Here is a 12,961-nt window from a genome sequence, read left to right as displayed (position 1 = left end):
GGTGTCGTTCTTCCACTTCGCTGTTGGTGCGTCCCACCCCTCCCTCCATTTTTCATTGTTCTCTCCAGTCTGTTTTGGGTCCATTGTGTGTTCCCACTCCTCCACAGCCTCGACTTTCTCGACAAAACAAAATAACAGCTCAGAGTGGGGATATGTTCACATATTAACAGGTTGTAGTGATGGTGATGTTTGTCTGCTCACTGTGTTGTCTTATTTCGCACTTTTCACATTGGAAGGACATCACTGCAAAAGCTCGATCGACGTTTGTTTTGTTACAATTGGTATTTTAACCCTTTTGGGAGAACACGTGACGGACTGGCACTCTGTTTAATCAGTAGTGCTGAAACACTAACAATGTTGAAGTACACATGTCGATGATATGTTTTCTCAATATTTATAAATCACCCTCATGTAAAGGTTCACGGATTTGATCACTTTCTGAACAGTGTGGAGACTGTAGATACACCTCAAGACGTATTGTCCGAAAATGAAGATGTATTTCCATTATTATAAATGCATCGCTTGGAAATTGCGCAAATTGTGAAACCGAAAGTGAATTAATCACCAACGAAACTTCCTTGTAAGAAAATAAGCCTACGACATGTTCTGAAAGGAACATCATCAGTGAGAAGCGTCGTCATTTCCCCCTCAACAAATGGGACGTGTCGATACTCCGGCTGCGTCACCACAGGCCAATCACAGGCGTCGTTGTTAGGAGCCGGTTGTTTCGATGCGATTTCCCGGCAATGTTCACGGCGCACTTTCACTCGGTTGTGTCGAGTATTCTTCGATCCTTCTTCCTGCTATCCAGGTGAACATTGTTCGTGTGGAGACGTGAAAGAGCGTTTTTGCTGTTAAAACTTCAGTGTTCGTGTCTTTGGTTTTCTTGCGAACGATTTGAAATGTAAAACGGACGCATCGGTTTTGTGGTAAAAAGTAATTGTTCATGTTTGTGGTTAAAAAAAAATATAGAAATCGGTTTTGTGGAAAAAAAAAATATTCGGTTTTGTGGTAAAAATATATATATATATTCGGTTTTGTGGTAAATTAATTATTCGGTTTTGTGGTTAAAAAAAAAATCGGTTTTGTGGTAAAAATGAATTGTTTGGTTTTGTGGAGAAAAAAAATATTCGGTTTTGTGCAAAAAATGAATTGTTCGGTTTTGTGGTTAAAAAAAAATGAATTGTTGGGCTTTGTGGTTAAAAAAAAATTCGGTTTTGTGGTAAAAAGGAATTATTCGGTTTTGTGGTTTAAAAAAAAATCGGTTTTGTGGTTAAAAAAAATGAATTGTTGGGCTTTGTGGTTAAAAAAAAATTCGGTTTTGTGGTTAAAAAAAAATTAATTGCTCGGTTTTGTGGTAAAAAATTAATAAATTCGGTTTTGTGGTAAAAAAAAAAATCGGTTTTGTGGTAAAAAGAATTATTCGGTTTTGTGGTTTTAAAAAAAATCGGCTTTGTGGTTAAAAAAAAATGAATTGTTGGGCTTTGTGGTTAAAAAAAAATGAATTGTTGGGCTTTGTGGTTAAAAAAAAAAATTCGGTTTTATGGTAAAAAAAAATTAATTGCTCGGTTTTGTGGTAAAAAATTAATAAATTCGGTTTTGTGGTAAAAATGAATGAATCATCGTTTTCATTGTTTCATGACATACATTGATGCATCGCCTGTGTGGTTCAGTGAATATATGAAGATACGTTGTCATTGATTTATCAAGAATTAATGCGATAGCGTGGGAATAGATAGACAGGCTTTATGTAGGCCGAGTACAGAGAATACAGCCTGAATCGAAAATAAATAAATAAATGAAGAATATCTTGGGGATACTAATGTCCCAAAGGTGACGTGTCATTTCTCAGAGACTGCTAAACACAGCTTCGTCACACTTTCAGAGGTTCATCAGTGTCGGTGAGTGTTTTGGGCTGTCAGGGGCTGCTTTTAGATGAAGACCTCAAAACAGCTGTCACAGTCAGGGGCTGCTTTTATGACCTCCCATCCTCAACATGGAAGAAGATGTCTGGAAGAACATGGAGGAAAAATTCAGATTTGTGTGGAGAATTGAGGGACGCATACGGCGTTAAATTTTGACTGAATTCTAACTGCGTGCATAGGGACTTTGCGGTCACTCTGTATAAGTGCCTAAGCCTTTGTAGCTTTATGAAAGCTAACATTAAATGATCCCCGACCCCATTCCCTAGTGGATGTAGGGAAGGGTTTTAGGCACCCACAAAAAAAATGTATGATTTTTTTTTTAAAAATTCAAAATGCCAACGGGATTAGAACACCGGGTCGCCCTGCTGGTACAGTATGAATAAACTTCATTCCAGAGATGCCTCGATTAGTCGTGTGCGTTTCTCACAGATGTTCGTCCTGCTTTCTTGATAACCACTTTGGTGTATTTATATTGTTGCCTTTGTAAGGGGGGGGAGGTAGATCTTACCTTTTTGAACAGTTATAAATGTATAGAGTAGTATGGTCCATGTATGAGTAGTTAACCCATCTCGATGTGATTAAGTACGGAAATGTAACTTAAGAATTGTGTGTTTAAATACTCACCATACAAATGGTGGTGCTTTGTTATAATTAGTTAGGATTTAAGGTAAGGAATCTTACGTATAACCTCTTGTATGTCCCACCGGCTGAGGCGCCAAGGTGAGGCCTCAGCAAAGAGAGAAGGGCGGAGCCACGGATGGCCTTCCGAGTCTCCGTCCCCCAAGGGGTGGAGTTTTGGGGCCTCTCAGGAGAGCTCGAGAGAGCCAGGGGGTTGGAGGAATCCCTGAGGACAGTTGGGATTGCGCCAAAAAGAGAGGAGATCGAGTGGAGAGGAAACAGTTACTCTGCCTGCCAGCCTGCCTGCCTTCTCATGTTCCTGCCATTGCCTTGTGCCTACTTCGTCGTCCCTGGTTCTTTCCTGCTCATGTGTCTTCGTCGCCCAGTCCAGGTGTTTCATCACCTGCCTCATCATCTGTTTGTCTCTCCAGCCCGTGGACCAGCTGCCTCATCGCCCAGCAGCGGAGCTAAGGCCCACCCTGTCCTCGTTCCCTTTCCGGTCTGAACAATTCTGGTGTGTGGTGCCAAAGGTTTTATTGTCATTGCATATAATTATTTATTATCGATTCCATGCTCCCCCTTTCTTCCCCACTTCAACCCGTCATCTCCAACGTCATGATTAACATCCCTTTATTTGTTAAGGAAATAAACCCATTGGTTGTAAAAGAGTAAAGAACCTCGTGTGCTTGCTGCGATTCCCACGCATGCAAGGCCTCCGTTGTTTGAACGCAGTCCGAGGGAGGTAAAAGCCAGTCCGGTCGATCCGTGCAGTGTTGGTCTTAATAGGCGTGGACACAATAGTATATATCGAAGTAATACAAACATTTTTTTTAAATGCATGAGGATGTTGGGATGTTACTCCGAAAAGTATGTAAACAAGGTTGAGATGATCAGTGGTCAGGAGAATGATCATGTGATACTGTTCGTATTTATTTGGTTTTCTTGCAAAATATTTGAAATGTGAGAAAAATAAAAAAAGGGATGCATCGGTTTTGTGGTGAAATGAATCCTTCCTTGCATCTTTCTTTGAATAATGGTTGCCCCTATGAAAGACAAAGTTATATCCTACACACACGCACACACACACACAGTATCTTATACCAGGACAACCATTCAAAGATAGTTGTAAAAGACGGTTTCACGTGATCATTTCTTGTGACCATACCTTCCTTCTTAACATACCTTTTGGAGATATAGGTACAGAAGGGGAATTTGAAGTCGAGTGTACAATCTTTGCTGAAGCTAATTTAGTGACTAAATTGATGTAATGGAATTTCTGGTTCTAAATTGTTTTGCCAAGGCTATTTCATCATATATATGTACTTTATATATACACACAACCCTGATAATATTCCACTGTTGACCGCACACACATACAGAGACATGACAGAAGTAGACACCTTAAATTTCTTCATTTCATCTGTATAACGCAGTTTTAATCAGTGATTTGAACTAATATTCGACTATTTCTTTGCAGAAACGAGTTCCTGGGTCTTGTATGACAATTGACTATGCCACAAACCCAGGGAGCACACAAACTTTCCAATTTTCAAAGAGGACGAATTGTTGGCCATTTGGAAGGTGGAGTCAGCCAGCATCAGATAGCTCAGAACCTTTGCATTCCGCTTTCTACGGTCAATCAGGTGATTGTGCAATTCATCAGTGAAGGCAAGGAATCGACAGCTTCCTGTTCTGGTCGATCTGGGCCCTCAAAAGATGTCTTCAAGCTATCAAGCGGTCCATTGAGAAAACTCCCTATTGCAAGGCAGCAGATATTGCAGAGGAGGTCCAGGTTAACTCAAGAACTGCCATGTGGGACCTTCATCAATTGAGCTACTCTGGGAGAGCAGCTCGGAGAAAAACCTCTTCTTAGACCAGCCAACATTCAAAGGAGAAAGAAGTGGGCTGACGAGATGGCCACCAGACCTTTGGAGTTTTAGCAAACTGTCATTTTTTCAGATGAGTCCCAATTTACTAAATTTTCTGACAGTGGGCGTGTATGGGTCTGGAGACTTCCCAGTCAAGAGTTTTCTTTGAACCGATTGCAGCCAACTGTCAAACACTGGTTTTTCAGTGATGATGTGGGGAGCAATCTGGAGCGCTGGTCGGTCAGAGCTTGTGGAGTGTGTTGGCAACATCAATTCTCGGATACACATTTCTATCCTTGAGGATGGACGGTCTCCCTGTCTTCTCCACTGGTCAGATGTTCATAGAAGATGGAGCTCCATGCCACACTGCAAAAGACCAAAGAATGGCAGGACAGAAATGGGATCAAGCGACTCATGGCCAAGTCAGTCTCTTGAGATGAATTCCATTGAACACCTCTAGGCCATATTGGATCGAGCTGTGTGGAAAAAGTCCAGGAAACCAACATCACGGGCAGAATTGCTAAACCTTTTGTGGGAAGCCTGGGCAGAAACCCCATGAGAAAATTTCGGAACTCGTTAGTTCTATGCCTGAAACAGTAAAAGCGTTGAAATCTGCGAATGGCAAGTCTATAAAATACTCGTGTATGTATTAAAATGGATCAAATGTACTTAAAATGTTAAATAAGTAAATTATTTTAAAATCATGGTGCCTATTTACTTCTGTCATGTCTCTGTAGGTTTGATTGGCCCTTGGGAAAATATGTTTAGCAGCCCCTCCCCCAATCAGGTTGATTGACAGTCATAGTCCCACCCTCTCATCTGTTCCCATCCTATTACTTTTCAAAGGAATGCAGTTTTGCATTTTTTTTTTCATGGAATCCTTTCAAGTTATTAAAAATTCGAGAGCAAAGGATGCCACACCAAGTAAAACTCTGTTGGATGGTACCAGAGTCATTGCCATTGAATGAGGCAGCTCGGAAATATACCGATTTGAAGATGATTGTCATGATGGTGATGAACGAGAAGATTTGCCAGTTTTGACCGATCCCGTTTTTTTGCCTTTTTTTTGCTTTTCCACGGCCTGGTGTACTGAAAAGTGATCCCTGCCTAGACAATCAGCTGAACAGACCAGGTAGGCTCTCGCATGTAGCCGAAGCGATATTTTAGAGAAGGTACTCCAACTTTACTTTTGTATGAAGTGGGTGGGACCGACGTGTTTTTTCCATGACATCCCTATATAGAAAGTGCTCGTGCACTCTCTGAATATATATATATATATATATATATATATACAGTATATAGGTTCACGAGTCAGTAAGTGACCACTGTATTTGTTATGGGTGTGTGTCTGTCTGTCCCGAGCATAGCTCAGTGGGTTTTGAACCGATCCTGATAAAATTTGGGTGGGAGGTTTATATCATGATCTAGTTGTGTTTTCCTGAGAATTTGCATGCTGCGCCCATTATGGGCAGAACCACGCCAAAAAAAACCGTGTTTTTAGGGGGTAGCCGATTTCGAGTTACATCTTCTCTGAGGCGGTTTGTCGAATCTGGCAGTGGTTTCGGTATTTGGTTAGCCTAATGGCACCTGCATAGCCCCACGGAGCTCGATTTTATTTTATTTTATTATTATTATTTTTTTTCATTTTCATCACAAGGTCACGAATTTAGAAAATGTCAAAAAAAATCAATAAATCGAGCTCCTAGGGTTTTCAACTGTTTCGAATTAAAGTTGGTATGCAAGTAGTGCTCTTCGAGTACTACAACTTTCATCATTTACGTTTTTCCCGATTCCCGCCAGTTTGCCTGTGGCTTCCCCTCGAAGGTCAAAAAATAAAAAGGCGACCCGTGTACATTGCTCGTGAACCATCACCGTCTCCAGACTTGTTATATTTGCAGTCCTTTAGTTTGTTTTTTTATTTACAATGACGTGAGGCTCGTGGAAGAGCTTGTACATTAATTGTTTACAAGATAAAGATGATAGTTTACATCTTTTTACTTTTACATGGATTACAAGGACATTTGTGGACAGTGGACTAATCAACAAAGTAGGTGGGATTTGAACCTGGGTTCTGAGAATCGTGAACTAGAATGCGAAACAGCTTCAAACCAATCAGCACAGCTTTTACTCCTTGGTCACCTTTCGACTTCAAGTCACTTGTTACCTCCGCCACCGAAGGTGGAGGTTATGTTTTCACCCCTTTCTGTCTGTCTGTTTGTCTGTCTGTGTGCAGGAGATCTCAAAAAGTTGTGGACATATCTGGATGAAATTTTGTTGACAGGTTTGGTGTGTGACAAGGACGAACTGATTAGATTTTGGTGAAGATCCGGATCCGGATCCGACTACTAGAATTTTTAAAGTTAATCTTCACCATTGAGAGATAGGGCCAAAACTTTACAATGGCACGATATCTAAAATATGTATTGGCCCCGATATGTTCTCATGGATCAGGCATTGCGTGGCGGAGATATGCGTTCTACCGAGGGCCCTTCTAGTTGACGATATTTTGGATATTTTATTTACTTATGGTGATTATTTATGGCTTAGGGAGGAGCTTGTACACGTACCATATGTAGAATAGTGCATTTTTACATTACTGATAATGTATAACTAACTATAGGTGGTATTTATTATTTGAACCAAGGTACCATTTTATACTGGGATGTCAGCATGTGCATAGTTTAATATGTTTTTTTTTGTGTGTACGTGTTCCGTGCATATTCGTGGTACAAGCTGGGTTGACCATTGTGTGGGTTGAGTTAAATATTACTCAAACCCGCACTCCGCGCGAAGTTTTTAAATTGAGGGTTCGTTAGAACGTCAATATATCCAATGTTCACAATGTGATTTATATAATTTCTTTATATACAATGTTTCTTGTTACTTTTTTGTGTCAAATGCACCTTCTGAGGTAATCAGCATGTGCAGAAGAGGGTTTTACATTGCAGACCCTGTTTTCTAGGAGTGGCATTATGCCTCTCAGCGGTGACAGTCTGTCGACGACAGATGTAATGACGTCAGTGAATGACCGATGATGTCATGACGTCATTACACCTCTCTCTGGTAACGTCACACGTCGCCATGCAAACGAATGTAAAAATTAGAAAATCGCCCAAAATTCCCAAACCTCTCCGTGTGGCGCGATCTCACATAGCCTATGCTGTACAATAGACCACAGAACACCCGCATGCCGAAAGTGGCGACAATCTGTACGGTAGTTTCGGAGGAGATACGTCCACAAAATATGGCTTAGCATATTAATATAATAATGATTCTCAATGATTATTCCACTCTGCAATCGCTATTCTTGTGATCTGTATCGCAGTGAGTGGGACACATGCGACTGACCATCGGAACCTTGGCATCTCCCCTTCCACTAGATAGTCAATTGGACCTCCGGGATTGTCATGCTCCTCGCTTGTGACATTGTTTTACTTGGATTTTAATGTTTTATTTCCACTAGGATTTTAACAATGAGTAATTTCCAAGGATGCCAACCAATGAGTGTTGTCTGTGCTCTGCCGTTTAAATGCTGAATGTCGAGTAAGGAAGCGGCACGTCTCATTTTTTAAACTCTTTGGTGTGACTCGGCTGCTAATCGAACTCTCAGACTCAGAGTGGATAATCTTACCATTATACCACCGAGTCTGCTGCAATATATTCGGCAAATTAATGTATGAGGCCAAATCTTCCTCCACAACAAATGCAGCAGTTTGGTTACTCTTGGTCATGAATGACTAATTTCAAGTGCATGTTGACATTTTCTCTTTGATGCAATTGCATATTTCCAATGTAAAAATAATATTTTCTTAACTCGTCATAATATGAGGATGCTCTATAAAATCTCTCCCATGGTCATGTCCACCTTAAACTACCATTTGGTACATTATCAACAATTTCTACAACCTCCAAAATTTCTTTATCTGCCCTGATCTTAACCTCTCCATTCTCTATCTCGCTTTCAATGTCTCTTTTCGCCCGAGTCTCTTGATTGATCCCTGTCCATGCCTCTACTATGATGACTTCTATGAGTACTTTAATGGCCCTAAATTATTCCCACCATGCGAGGTCACCCTAAATTATTCCCACCATGTAGACCAGAGAGAGGTCGGCCATGGAAGTTTTTCAGCCTAATTATTTCATGAAGTGGATGACCATGCCTCATGTTTGACTGAAGGTCTTCTACCCGCCAAGAAGGCCTTCTCCGCAGCTTGATGAACTATAGCTCTCCCCTCTTTGCTGGCTCCCCGCCTCACATCTTGTACGGCTTGATGCCGTGGAAACCAAGGCCTTTTTAGCTGAGTCTATGGGCCTACCACTTCGCCATTGCATACAGGTCGGTGGTCTCTCTGTCTTCTACTGCCTCCTCTCTGGTCTTGTACCCTCTACTCTTTCCATGCTTTGTCTCCCCCTAGGTTTTTGTGGGGTACACACAGTCCACCGACAACCCCCTTCTGGTGCAACTACCAAAATCCTGGTTCACTGTTCACCTCTACTCATTTGTTCCCCTTTTTCACACCCGTGGAACCAACTTCCACATCCTCTTCAATCTCATTCTTCCTTCCAGGTCTTCAGGATAGCTGTTCACCACCATCTCAGATTGTCCCCAATCCAAAACCATGATCTTTTGTGCCCTCGTTAACCCCCCTCCCCCCAATCCCTACTCCTTCCAAATTTCCAATTTTACTGTATCCATATTGTCTCCCCCATGCATCCTCTCCTGACCCCCCTCCCCCCAAACATTCCTCCTTCACTGGTGGGGCACAGACACATCTTTCCACCACAATCAGATTTGCGAAGTTCCTTTCTCTCACGCAAAAGCTGGTGCGCGTCTCAATGATTTTTGAAAGATTTGTGGCATATTGCTCTTGGCATTATTCCTCTCACAGAAGTGTTTTCTCAGCTTCATTGCCTTCCAACAATGAAAACACATTTCCTCCTTATACCAGCCATGGATTCCAAGACACAAAAGAGAGGGCACATCTCAATGGATTGCTACACAAACTAAGCTGCAAACGAATGCCACACCTATATGAACCTGTTTCCCCATAGAGTGTGTTTCACCCTAGAGATTGCACACATATATAAGCAATTTCTCATACAGTATATAATTTTCTTTATTGCACTGCACATTATACACTTAGAAATATATAACATATCCCCCTCTATAATGCCTTCTTCACCCAACACATTACATTAGGATGTTTGACATTCTCCTGATGGAGGTGCCTGTTATTGCTGATGATTATCATTCCTTTTTGAAATCTCCAATAGCTCCTTTCTCTGGAAAATCAATTTCTGAAACAGAGCAATGAGATGTTGGGGACTAAACTATATCTGCTGAAGAGGTTTCAAAGTTTCACAAATAAATGCGTAAAGGAAATTCTCCCAAGTGAAAAGTGTCATGACGTTACTGTGACATTTACCGTGACATTTTCTAGACTATTGTGCACTTTAACAGAATGTCGCAGAAGAATGTAATCATTTTGTGTCACACCTATTTTGAAAGAGACCAAATGTGGTTATTTTTATCTTGTAAGTACAGGTAATGATAAATCGACTCTCCTAAAAGTGATGTGTTTCTCATTTTCAGCCATGGCGCAGAAAAAGAAGAGGACCTTGGACATCATTAAATCGCATCCTGAAGGAGTACCTGTGAATTCCTTGAACTCCATCTATGGTCAGTTGTACAAAAATGGCCTTTCAGTAAGGGAAAGTGGATTTTCATCGGTTCAGGCTTTCGTCAAGAGCTTGGGTGATGCTGTTTCCCTGTTTGAAAAAGATAAGGAGCTTTGTGTGAAAGTAAAAGCTGAAGATATGACCAGGATCAATATGGCAGCTCCAGCTCTTACTGCAGATGGAGGTAATGCAAATGAGGCAGGAGTTAATAATTTTTTTTTCACTAAAAGTCTGAATTTTGCGTTGTTACATGTCCACCCTACCTCCTCCCTCTTTTCCCCTTCATTTCTCGTTTTGTCCTCATAGTGCTGTGGCATGGCTGGAAAAAAAAAAGGGTAACCCCTCCCCAGGGTAGAAAAAAGCACAACCATATTTTTGTTGGTGTATTAGGATGTCTGAAGTAGGAAATGGATGGTTGTGAAAATATATATTGGGGATAGCATGTATTTTTGGTGGAATTTGTAATTATAATGCCTGAAATTTTTTGCGTTTCGGAAAAATCATAAAAATGACTGTTAAATCTTCAATTATCAACCAGTTTTCATAATTAAAATCTCATTTTGTACAGAATCAAGAGTATGTTGCTTTCAGATCATCTCAGTAGCTAAATCGGAATCATTAAGTTTTCAAAACTGAAAAAATGTGATTTTACTAACTAATTTTATTCCGAAACGCTATCTTACATTTTGTTGTATCCTAATATTTTTTGCTTTAACACTGAAACTAGCAAATATATTTAACAAAACATTCTGCATAAAATGGTCCTCAATATGAAATTCACAAAGAGATTTAATCAAAATCATCACTGTCCAAATCACTCATCTGCAGAAACAGGGGCTTCACATTTGTTGTCATATTCCATACCGAGACGTGAACAGAAGTCAGTGCAAGGCAATCCTAATGTCAAACAGTGGCACTTCTGTGAAGTCTTTCATTCAGCATCCATACAGTACATGTGAGTTAGGTCTCGGACTTCAATGGGTGCAGCCTCTTTCACATAGTAAACAGGTTGCATGGAAGATGTGTCCTCATCCCATTTCCAGCCATTACCAATTGGGCTCAACTGTTGTGGTTTGGAAACTTAACATTGCATCCATATAGTTAACTGGGACTTGGCACGCAACACATGTTGAAGGAAAGCATCCTCAGTTGGAGGAAATGCTGATGCAGGTTTGTCACTCTTGCAAGCAAATTCATACCATAACTCATCTAAGGTTGTACATAAGTTGCGATTGGATTTATTTTTGTTTCCATCCAATAGTGGGGCAACTTAGCTAAATATAGCATAACAATTGTGCATTTTGTGAGGAAAGCACCAAATTTGGCACACTAGTAGCCTATCATATTATGAACAGATTTGGATATTGGGCCATATCAAATTCAGCCGCTGATGGCTGTGGCAGCCATTTTCCACTGCCATCAAAAATTTTGAGATGGCCCAATATCCAAATCTGTTCATAATATGATAGGCTACTAGTGTGCCAAATTTGGTGCTTTCCTCACAAAATGCACAATTGTTATGCTAAGTTGCCCCACTACAATGCTAATGTGTACCGACGAGCATCCTGCAGGTTTTATGTCAAATCAGGAGTTGTGCTCAGAGCAGGAATCCTCTGCATATTGAACTAGCTTACTGAAGGCTGTTTTCTTGCCAATCTTGTAGAGACTACTGGTGCTATCACACCCAGTAAGGGCGTGTGCAGATGGTAAGGCACGTGCTACATTTTCTCCTACATTTTGACAGATACTATGAACCTGTATAAATCTTTCCCTATTTGTTCTTTGTCCAGTGTGTCCAAAATGCATGAATGTTAACTTTGGCATTTTGCCTTCATTTAGATAGTAAACCAGCAAGACGAGGACATCTGTATCATCTGACTTCACTATCAGCCTTTCATGAGATGATGCTAGGTCAATGGCATGAAGAAGCATCCGAGTGTCTGCTTCTTCTTGTGTGCTGAAGAGCCGGAGAAGATTTCTTTTTCCATTTGAGTCAATGGTTACAACTCTCTCAGCTTCTGGAAATCCACCTGCAAGAGTTGTACTCTGGCCATTGATCAGTCCAGGTGGGTCATCTAGTAATGACTGTGATATGACTGCTGCAAGGTTTGCCTTGTTAGCAGAATTCTTTAGGAAATTCCTGTAATGTGGCACAACTCTGTCTGGAGAAATTACATGACTTGCAACTGCAGAAGTGCCACCTCTGCGTTGTCTTTCTTGATATTTGACAGAATGGGGAACATCATAATTATCAAACACAAGGACTACAGACTTGATGTTCCATGAATTATTGTGCAGGGCAACAATTTTGCGCAAGATAAGCTGTGCAATATCCCTGAAAGTGTTGAACTGTGTTTCATGTATCCCTTGGAGAAGCACCATCCCATCATATATGTAAATCCCTTGACCATCAAATGGTGGAAGCTCAAGGATTTCCTCTGTTGTTGATTCCAGTTTACTGGCTAGATCTGCTTCAACACACTTCCTCATGTTGCCATCATCATAGAACAAGGCAGATGGGATGACTGCAAGCTCTTGCTGTAAGACTGTTTCCATGTTCACATTTCGCTGTTTTGACACAGCCAGAAGCCTTCTAAATAACACTTCTGAATCAATCATCAACTTCTTGGTGTCCTTATCTATGTTAATGGACTTCTTCATGTCTGCAAAGGTCACAATCTTCTTTTGTGATTCTGGATCCCAGAATGAAACAGACTTAGATACTGGTGCCTCAGAGCAATGATATTTTGGCATATAGCAATGATCTTCAGCTCCCAAGTTTGAGAGTCACCATTGGCAAAGCAATATACAGAGTCAAATGCTTGTTTGCTCACACACCATGAAAGAAAAATCATACGGACAATCTGGCAC

At 40.8% G+C, this 12,961-nt stretch overlaps 1 protein-coding gene across 8 annotated transcripts in view; it reads left to right on the top strand.

Annotated features, from left to right (window-relative positions):
* The first annotated feature begins 671 nt into the window (after positions 1-671).
* LOC147010935 (uncharacterized) overlaps positions 672-12,961 on the top strand; it is a 234,455-nt gene continuing 222,165 nt past the window's right edge. For 3 of the 8 annotated variants that reach the window (XM_085859815.1, XM_085859814.1, XM_085859813.1), the window contains exon 1: positions 10,005-10,274. In XM_085859815.1, coding sequence (XP_085715941.1) covers positions 10,007-10,274 — 268 coding nt within the window. In that variant the 5' untranslated portion in view covers positions 10,005-10,006. Of the gene's footprint in view, positions 812-10,004; positions 10,275-11,942; positions 12,157-12,961 lie in introns of those variants that run through there. The other 5 variants (XM_085859819.1, XM_085859817.1, XM_085859820.1 and 2 more) reach the window with 3 other exon arrangements.

Source organism: Eptatretus burgeri, chromosome 16, assembly GCF_056783735.1.
Source record: "Eptatretus burgeri isolate ZD-2024b chromosome 16, Ebu_testis_v1, whole genome shotgun sequence".
Classification (NCBI taxonomy): Eukaryota; Metazoa; Chordata; class Myxini; order Myxiniformes; family Myxinidae; genus Eptatretus; species Eptatretus burgeri.
The sequence above is the reverse complement of the archived record's forward strand: the minus strand, read 5'-3'. Positions and strand labels throughout refer to the sequence as shown.